This window comes from Nannospalax galili, unplaced genomic scaffold, assembly GCF_000622305.1.
Source record: "Nannospalax galili isolate Female #2095 unplaced genomic scaffold, S.galili_v1.0 scaffold976, whole genome shotgun sequence".
NCBI lineage: Eukaryota > Metazoa > Chordata > Mammalia > Rodentia > Spalacidae > Nannospalax > Nannospalax galili.
This window is the reverse complement of record NW_008339381.1, coordinates 1,888,981-1,899,653: the sequence shown is the minus strand read 5'-3', so window position 1 is coordinate 1,899,653 and position 10,673 is coordinate 1,888,981. Positions and strand designations below refer to the sequence as shown.

Here is a 10,673-nt window from a genome sequence, read left to right as displayed (position 1 = left end):
GCGCGGAGAGCTGCGCTATAGACTTACCCCAAGAGGCCTGAGGATAGTAGATATTTTATTATTTTTATTTTATGTGTATGTGTATATGCCTGCATGTAGGTAAGTGCACCCATGTCATAGCATAACATATCATCTATTCAGATTTTTCTCCTGCTCCTTGAGACACTTTTAATTATATAATTTTTTGTTTGTTTTTTATATTTTATTATTTTTATCTTATGTGTATGTGTATATGCCTGCATGTAGGTAAGTGCACCCATGTTGTGCAATGCCTGTGGTGGTCAGAAGAGGCTGTTGGATCCCCTGGGACTGGAGCTACGGACAGTTGTTAGCTGCCATGTGGGTGCTGGGATTTGAACCCAGGTCTTCCTATGAAAATAATCTCTTGGCCATTCAAGTTTATTGGCATAGAACTGTACATATAATTATATTTAAAACATTTCTTAGGCTTAACATGTTCATACTTTCTGTTTTGAATGTTTATGCATATTTTCTGCTTCTTTTGTTTTGTCAGACATCTGCCTTTTGTATCCCCATTCCTGAACCATCCTTAGAAAAGCTGTTCTTTAGTGGACTGTCCTAGTTTGCTTTTTCCATTGCTGTGATAAAACACTCTGACCAATACCAACTTGGGGAGGAAAGGGTTTATTCATCTTACATCTCCTGGGTCATAGTTCGTCAGGGAGCCCAAGGTAGGAACTCAGGGCAGGAACCTGGAGGCAGGAGCTGGAGCACAGGCCGTGGAGGAATGCTGCTTACTGGCTTGCTCCCTGGCCCCTGCTCAGCCTGCTTTCTTCTACATCACAGAACCATCTGCCCACGGGTGGCACCACCCATATTTGGGCTGGGCCCTCCCACATCACACACCAATCAAGAAGATGCCCCTCAGACTGGCCACAGGCCAGTCCTATGGAGGCAATTCCCCTAACTGAGGCTCCCTCACCCCAGGTGTGTCAAGTTGACACTAAAGCTGTCCAGCACAGGTACTTATGATTCTCTCTTTTGTACTTTAAACAGCAGATTTGCTCTTATTCACTTTATTCTTCCTCATTTTAATGTTTTATACTTATTTTAAAAATTGACTCTTTGGGCTCTCGGACTGGCTGGCTGCTCTCTGTCTTGGGTTCTCTTTTTCTCCTTCCATCCTAATTTCCTATATTGTCTTGTGCTTTTGATATGCCTTTAATTATAGATTTGGTTGAAACTTTTATTTTTGACATGCTGTATTCTTGGGTTTTGTTGCTGGTGAGGCAGCCACAGATTTATTTCCTCTTTAACATTGTGAAAATTATTAGAAGGCTATCTTTAGGAGTCTTACACTTGTGCATTTTATTGACTTAAGATTTTTTCAGTATTTAGTGCTATTGGATTGTGCTAAAATTGACCTACTGATTACTTTTAAAGATAATATAGACACTACCTAAATGGAGTTTTATTAATTTTAAATATGCCATTGACTTGCCTCTGAATATTGCCATTACTGCCAAAGTGACTTTCCTAATTACACTTACAAATCAATTTTACTTTTCTGCTTAGGTTGGAGATGGTAACAACTTACTCCGAAAGGTCTGTGTCAACGAAATCCTCTCTCCCATTAGATCCATTACTAACAACATCTGGATCAGGCTGAAAATAGATCCTTCTGTCCAGAAAGCTAGTTTCAGAGCTGCTTATCAAGTTGGTAAGGAAACTTCTGCTTTGTGTGTGTGTGTGTGTGTGTGTGTGTGTGTGTGTGTGTATGCTTGTTGGTGTCCACATACGTGCAGCTGCCTGTGCATGTGTGTGCACATACAGAGGCCACAGACCAGATCCTGTGTGTGTGTGTGTGTGTGTGTGTGTGTGTGTGTGTGTGTATGTTTGTTGGTGTCCACATATGTGCAGCTGCCTGTGCATGTGTGTGCACATACAGAGGCCGGAGGCTGACATCAGGGGTTTTCCTCTACCTTAGTTTTTGAGACAGGATCACTCTCTGACCTGAGGCTCACCCATTGAGCTAGACTGGCCAGCCAGTGAGCCCCAAGCATCTGCGTGTCTCTGTGCTTTTCCTCTCCCATCCCCTCAGTGCTGGGGTTACAGACATACACCACTGGGCTCAGCTCTTACATGGGTGCTGGGGATCCAAACTCGAGTGCCCAGTGCATACTCAATATGCATTATTGAATAAGCCATCTCCTTAGTCTCATCTCCTTAATCTTTAGTGTCAAATTTACCTGATTCTAACATTTTAATTTCTTGAAATATTTTAATCATTTTATGTTGTTGAGTAACAAGGAGGATACTTCCATAAAACTATTGCATTCTGCTATTTCCTTATGCAGAATTAGACATTGCAATAAAATTGAGGGCAAGAATTATGTATAGATAAATACAATCATCATTTTTGCATTTGCAGCTTGTGGGGGTGAATTAACTGGAGAAGGAGTGATTCGCTCTCCGTTTTATCCTAACATCTATCCTGGAGAAAGAACCTGTAGGTGGACCATCACCCAGCCCCAGAAACAAATTGTTCTTCTCAACTTCACTGACTTTCGGACAGATGGTTCTGCCTCTTGTGATACAGATTATATTGAGGTAAGAGTGAGACTCCACTAAATATTTCCAAAGGTACTGCATCGTGTTTTGCTCAAACCAGTTATGAGGAACAGAAGTCATTTGTACAGACCAGTATCTCTTATGAATGTAGGTATGGAATTTCCTAACAGAACACTACCTAGGAGAATCCAGTATATAGGTAGGATTATACATCATTACTAAGAGAGATTTATCCCAGTAAGTCGAGATTGTTATTACATTAAAAATTCAGTAAATGTAGTTATACATTATAGAATAATATCAATAAAATAAAAGTCAACAACATGTTCACATCAATAGAATACACAAAAAGCATTGACAAAAATCTACCAGCTTCTTATCATAAAAAAACATTTAGGGGGAGGTGTAGAGATGGCACAGCGGTTAAGAGCACTGGCTGCCCTTGCAGAGGACCCAGGTTTGATCCCCAGCACCCACATGGCAGCTAGCAACCATCCCCAACTCCAGTCCCAGGGGAATATGATGCCTCCTTCTGACCACCACAGACATTACATGACACAGGTGCACATGCAGGAATATACTCATACACATAAAATAAAAATAATATTTTTAAAAACATTTAGGGAGACGAGAGCCTTCTTAATTTGATATAAAGCATCTATTTAAAAAACCATAGCTAGCTGGGTAGAGGCAGAGGCAGGCAGATTTCTGTGAGATAAAGGCCAGCCTGCTCTACATAGCAAGTTCTAGGTCAGCTGGGGCTATAGGAAGACTTTGTCTCAAAACTATTCTCCCCAAAACCCACAAAAATCTGGGAAAATGATGATATGCTAGTAGATGAGGCACTTGTGAAAGAAGATGTCCAAAGCACTCGTCATCAAGGAAATCAAAACCACAGGGGGTACCACTAAGATGGCTATAATCAAGGAGTCAGATAATAAGCAGTCCTGGCAAGGATGCAGAAAAACTGGAACCCTTATACACTGTGGGTGGAAAAACAGCTGACAGTTCCTCAGAAAGTTAAACATAGAGTTATCAATTGATCCAGCAATTCTGCACAGATGAATACACAGTGATAATAAAAGGATATATTCACATGGATATGCCTGTAATCATTATTTATCTCAGTATATGTAAATAGAAAATACAATAATTGTTTATAAGTTAAAATAGAAACTTAAATATATATCAAATGATAATTGGAAAAATCAAATATAATATGTAGATAGAATGGAACACTGTGTGGCATTTAAAGGAATTAGATGATCATATATACCTCAGTATGGATGAACTTTGAAAACACCCCGTCTCTGACCCAGCTTTATGTCCTTTATTTTGCTTTGTTATTGCTGACCCCGAGTTCACTTAGTGCTGCCCATGTGAGCATGGGTGGCTTGACTACCGACAAGTGGGCAACCTTCCAGCAGCCACATTCCCCAAAGACAGTGGTTCTCCGACTCTGAGCCACCATCAGTTGCCAGTAGCTCTTCTGCCAACAGTGGCAGTTTTCCAGAATATGTATCTAACAAATATAAACCTGGATATCTCTATTTTTGTTCAGATTGGTGCCAATTCCATCTTGGGGTCCCCTGAAAATAAGAAGTATTGTGCCACAAACATAACTTCATTTATAACATCTGTGTACAATATTCTTCATGTGACATTTGTGAAAAGTTCTTCTACGGTAAATCATGGTTTCATGGCGAAATTCAGCGCTGAGAATTTGGGTAAGAGACTGCCTCTTTCCCCTTCTATGCCTGTGTCAGAATAAGTGGACAATAGAGCTGGGAATCTTTACCTAGCCTGTGTAAGGCCCTGGGTTTAATCTTCAGCTCGGAAAAAAAGTTCCCCACTGTAAGTGAACAAGAGAAAGAAATTGTTTTAAACATCAGTCATTCTATGAAAATTATGACGAACACTTAAAAACATAGACTCTGCTTTCAATTAACACTTATCAGTAGCCATTTCATATCTCTTAGTAAGAGAAAAGCTGCATTATTATAAACAGCATATAAGAAACCGCATTGTTTCTTGTGAGCTTTTAAGAGATTGTGATAAGCACGTTTGATTTTGGAGCGCAGGTAACTTATTCGTTAACTGTTGTAATAATTATCATTACTATTTTATTTCAACAGTGTGTGGAGAAGTTCTTACAGGACCAACTGGAACCATTCTAAGTCCTGGCCATCCAAACAACTACCCCCATGGTGTTAATTGCACCTGGCACATCGCAGTCCAACCTGGCCAACTGATCCGGCTGATGTTCGATGAATTTCACCTGGACTTTCATTACAATTGCACAAGTGACTACATAGAAGTCTATGATGTTCTCTCTGATATATCTCTTGGGAGGTGAGAATATTTTGTTTTGAATATGCTGGACTTGGAAGCATAGCACATAGTTTTTGTATAGAGAAGACAAAACTGGTGCAATACTACACCATTGGACGTCTGTTTCCTCTGGTTTATTTTTGAATTGACAAGGTATTTTTACCTTATATTCCATTATATTTTGAAATAAGAGTAACACCACAAAACATTCACTTTGGATATTTTTTAAATGCCATCAACTATAGCTACCTTGATGTGTTATAGATTTCTTGAAATTCCTTCTCCTTTTCAACTTTAATTACATATCCTTAACCAATATCTCCTCTCCTCCCTCCTGCTTCCCAGTTAGCGTAGCCACTTGTATTTTTCTTAGAATCCACGTATCGATGAGATTGTGTAGTACTTGTATTTCTGTGCCTGGCTTATTTAACTTAATATGACATCCGCCAACTTTACCAGTGTTGTTCCAAATGGCAGGATTTCATTCTTTATCATAGATGAATAGTATTCCATGGTGTATACCACATTTTCTTTATTATTTTATCTGTTGATGACACAGGATGTTTCCATATCATGGCTATTGTGTATAATGATGTAATGAACAGGAGAAGACAGTTTTCTGTTCCACATCCTAATTTCATTTTATTCAGATATAATCTCAGGAGAGAGATTTCTGGATCATAAAGCAGTTGTATTTTTAATTTTTGAAGAACCTCTATGTTGTTTGTCATAATGCTATACTCATTTTGTATCCACTAACAGTGTATAAAAGTCACTTTTCCTCTACACACTCACCAACAGTTGCTAGATCTTTGAGCATAGCCATCATGCCAGGTGTATGCTAGTGTCTCCAGGGGTTTTGATTTTGTGTTTCTTTGATAATGAGTAACCTTGATCATGTTCTCATAGACTTATCGCTCATTTCTCTGTCTTGTTTGGGGTCATACCTGTTCTGGGGTTTTGCTCATTGTTTGATCAGATTATTTGCTTCCTGTTATCATTGTATGAATTGTTTTTCTATTTGTTGGTTACTAACTGCCTGTCCAATGTATGGATCACAAATAACTCCCATTTCCTAGGCTAGCTCTTCACTCTGCTGTTTCTGTAGCTGTGCTGAAGATTTACAGATTGCTACAATCCCGTTTATCTGTTTTTGCTTGCTTGTGCCTTTGAGGTCTAGTCCATAAATATCTTTGTCCAGACCGACACTGTGAAGCGCTTCTCCTGTTTCTTCTCCTAGTCTCACAGTCTCGCTCCTCTTGTTAACCCTTTCACTCGCTTAGAGTTGATTTTTTAATTTGGTGAGACATAAGGATCTCTCTTTATTTTTCTGTGTCTTCATTCAGGTTTCCCAGCACGTGGACCATGTGATTGGTATATCCTGTATGTCAGCCTTCAATATTAATTTTCCTGTAGCTTCTAAATCTATGTTATATGATTATAATTACTTTAATATCATTATTTGTTCAGTGATTATATGATTTCTGGCTATTTTAATTATTTTCTCATTGTACTTTCTCATTGTACTTTCTTATTTGTTTTTGTGGTTGGTAGCATTTGATAGACGTTTGGGACTTTTCATTTATATATTTTGAGCACCAGTTATTACATATACCTGTCAATCAATGTTCTTGAACTACATCCTGGAATGCCATTAAGTTCTTGAACCTTGGTTTATTCTTTCAGTTTTCCCTTTGACCTCATTCTTTCCTGTCCTTGAAGAGTTTTCCTTTCTCACTTGATGCTTAGTGACATCTATTTATGTATTTCTCCTGAGACTTTGGTTGTTTTCAGTACGAAGTAAAACCTAACCCCTGTTACTATGTCTGCCTTGGAAACAGAGTTCCCTAATTGCTTTTTAAAAAGGATTTCTTCTTATGGTCTCTTTTCTTTTTGTCCATTAACTTTGCAAACATTTTCCTTTTCCAGTAGTCTCTTGATTTTTTTCCTTCTGATGTTATCGCCTCTCTGCTCTTTTATTTTTTACCTCAATATTTCATCTTTTAAAACTTTCCTCTTTTTTTATGTTGGTTGAAAGGAGCATATGGGTACTTTTAACCATAAGAAATATGATTTTTTCTGAGGGACATAAATGATAATGATCATGTCAAATTTAGTGTTCATAGCCATATATATACTTTTAAAATTCACCTTCCTTCCTATCAAGATGGTTAATCTTTTCTAATACTAAAATGCTATTTTATACCAAATTTTCTTTCTTTAACTCCCCTACTCATCCAACATTTCTTCTTTTTTGTTCCTTTATCACTTTTTTTCTCTGCCATTCCCTGAGTGCATTAGCTCAAGATCCCTATTTTTCTAGGGTTTCCTTCTTACAGGTGTTTCTCAAAAAAAAAAAAAAATCCATAGCATAATGTCATTTGTGGTAACTGTATTTGGAGCTTTACAACAATAGATTATCTGAGTAAAATTGCCTATGTTCTGCAAAAGAAAAAAAAAGTGACATGATTTAGTAATCAAACTTTTACCTCTCCATAAGTGAGCTGTTTAAAGACAGTAGGCAATTTATATAAGGATTGCTGTTGTAGGCCCTTTTCTAAGTGCTCATATACAATATATTAACTGATCAAAATTTTGAGACCTATATGAGGGAGATGGAAAAAATGAGGCAGAGCTACTGAGCAATGCACACAAGTCATAATGTCTGAGTGACAGGGATGAGCTGAAGCAGTGATAGATGAATTTAGGAGGCACTGATTTCCTTTAGTGCAGTTCCATGGACTAGTTCATCAGTATGCTACATGGCATGCTAACGCACCTTTGCTGTCTACCTTCATTAAAACTCTCAAATATATGCCATGCCACACACACAATCCAGTGAAAGAATCATCAACAGGATGATCTTCAACAAAGTTATAAATATTTTGACTGAAAAAATTTGCTTTTCAGGTTGGTAGGAAGTTGATAACAACCCATCATCATATTCACATATTGTAATTTTTGGATTGTCAATTCAAGTCTACTAAATGTGTAAAACCTGTGTATCTCTTCTGTCTTGGTTTGAAATAGATATTGTGGAAAATCCGTCCCACCTTCCCTTACCAGCATCTCCAACTCGGTGGAACTGATCTTTGTGTCTGACTCTGACCTTGCCCATGAAGGATTTTTAATAGAGTATGAAGCAATTGATACATCAACAGGTAACAAAATGTCATTTATGCTTGGTAGCATTTGCTCTGTTATAAAAGAGTACTGATGTCTAAAATACACAAAGAATACTTCAACCCCAAACTTGCGAAATGAAAGTTATATTTGGAGAAAGTTTAGTGATTTGATATCTTTCTCATTAAAAATAGAGTAACTCATCCCAGCACAGTGGATCGTATAATCCTAGCACTTGGAAGGTTAAGACAGGAGAACAATTCTGAGCCAGCTTTAGCTACATAGAAAGATCCTGTATCAAGAGCAGAATGATTGGACAGGTGTTATATCAGTATGAATACTAGTACTGTATTGAATCAGTATTTTATTTTTCACGATATTAAACTTTTTTTTTTTTTTTTTTGTTTTTTTTGAGAGGGGCTCCCCTGGTCGCTCGTGTTTCTCGGGAGCTTTTTTTGTAGAGAAACGGGGTTGGCCTTTAACCTCACAGAATTCCCCCTGCCTCTGCCTCCCAAGTGCTGGGATTAAAGGCGTGCGCTACCACGCCGTGCTAAACTTTCTTTTTTCAATTAATTATTTTTTAAATTTGTTTTTATTAAATTTTGTTGTATTTCATACAGAATATCTCAAACAATCTGAGTTATCTTTATAGCCACATCCCCACAAGCACCCTCCATTAGCCCCCACCACCACTGGAACCCACATGCACTGTCCTGGGTGTTAAGTCCCACTGTGTCAAGTCAGTGTCCCAGACATTCCCAAGTACAAGTCCATCCACTTGCGGTTTAGTCAGATCCCTCTCATTTATCTAAGCACCTATCGTTTTCTCTTTCTTTCTTTCTTTCTTTCTTTCTTTCTTTCTTTCTTTCTTTCTTTCTTTCTTTTTAACAGAGCATAGGGTGGGGGTTTATTTACAGAGGAGTGGGTGGCCCCCATTTATGGCTGCACTGGGAAGTCCACACTCAAATACAGACCCTGTGACTTCCCGAAAGCCACAGAAAATGGTGAGAGAGGGGCCTCCTGGCATTCTTGGCTTTTATATCCTTAGCCCCTCCCCCACATGTAGCTAAGATCGACTGATTGAGTGGGAGGGGTAACTGACTCCCCCCTTGACTCCTTGATGAGTGTGAGAAGGAGGTATGACTATAGCTTGCCAGCATAGTGGTTGGAGTATACAGTTAACACTCCACCCCTTCCTCTGGCCCTTGCATTCTTTCCGCCAACCTCTTTCACAAAAGTCCCTGAGCCTTGGAGGGGGTGGTAGGTGTGGGATGATCTTCCTCCTATTGTGGCAAGGCACTGAACTTTCAGGTCTCTGCATCGTCAATTTCCCAGGGGCTGTTGGCCCATTTCAGTGGGTCCATCAACTATAAAAGCACAAGCAGCAAGAAGCAAGAACATCTAAACAATGACTGCTATAATAATGTAACCTATGGGTGTAAACACAAATGCTTGGCTGGTACTTTGACAGGTGCATCACATCCGTCTAACAAACAATTACAGTGGCTTCCCTCTGGAGCCTATATTCTCCCTGCCACAGGGGATTGATCTCGTCTACAGTACCGGATATGTGTTCCACCCCTAGAAGTGGGCATTGTATCCAATCGAAAATTTGCTGGTTATACATACACTAGACGCTCCACTATTGCACCAGCAGGAGCATCTTGTTTGGTATGTTATGTTGATAGTGCAACATGTGGGGTCTGTCAATGAGCAGAATTATAGGGGACGATTCTCCCCCAGTCATCTGCATATCAACTTTTGGCACCATGAAAGCCACCCATCCAGTGGCAGGGAGTTTCCAGCTTAGTTCAAGCTTGATTTCTCCCTCTCCTGTGTGCATATCAAGTAGTATCTTCAACAACAGGGTGCCTCTGTCCACTTTCAGTATACAACCAACAATATTCACAATGGCCTTTATTGTTTTGGGGACCTCTAGTGTCCCTCAGGACAACAGCTCATGGGGGGCAATCCACCTCCGTCTCTGGGATTTTCATTTAACAATCATATTGCTTCTGGAAGGGCTTTCTTCCATCCCAGTAGGGCTCTTTCTGTGCTTAAGGCTTTTTATTTTTTTTCACTGTGTATCTGGAGAGTTTTTTCCCCTTTATTCCCATAGTTCTTTGTATAGTCCTCCTTCCCCCCTCCCCTTTAACTACCCCCTTTTTAAATATTTCTCCCTTAGTAACACCTTTATCCTACTATTATTCTCTCTTAGGTTCCTTCTTTCCTTTTACCTCCCTGTTTCCCTTCCATATTCTTGGTCCCTGCAGCTGCATCAGGATATGAACTCACTTATAAGGATTTGGTGCTAGGATTCACAAATGAGGGAGAACATATGTCTTTTGTTTTTCAGAGTCTGTGTTACTTCATTTAGTATAACAGTTTCTAGATCTATCCATTTAGCCTGCAAATTTCATTATTTCATCTTTCTTTACTGCTGAATAGAACTCCGATGTGTAAATGTACCACATTTTTGTTAACCACTTGTCAGTTGAGGGGCACTTGGGTTGCTTCCATCTCTTAGCTATTGTGAAAAGAGCAGCAACAAACATGGTTGTACAAGTGTCTCTACAATAGGCTGAGTCCTTTCAGTATATACCAAGGAGTGGTATAACCAGGTCACATGGCAGGTTCATTATTAGTTTTTTAAGAGTTCTCCACACTGTTTTCCATAGGAGTTTCAG

The 10,673-nt window shown here is 39.1% G+C and overlaps 1 protein-coding gene across 1 annotated transcript in view; it reads left to right on the top strand.

Annotated features, from left to right (window-relative positions):
- Cubn (cubilin) overlaps nt 1-10,673 on the top strand; it is a 291,759-nt gene that overhangs the window by 46,608 nt on the left and 234,478 nt on the right. Inside the window, exons 17-21 of the mRNA XM_008833899.3 lie at nt 1,537-1,681; nt 2,393-2,571; nt 4,094-4,259; nt 4,668-4,884; nt 7,894-8,024. Of these exons, the coding sequence (XP_008832121.1) occupies nt 1,537-1,681; nt 2,393-2,571; nt 4,094-4,259; nt 4,668-4,884; nt 7,894-8,024 (838 nt within the window). The remainder of the gene's footprint in view (nt 1-1,536; nt 1,682-2,392; nt 2,572-4,093; nt 4,260-4,667; nt 4,885-7,893; nt 8,025-10,673) is intronic.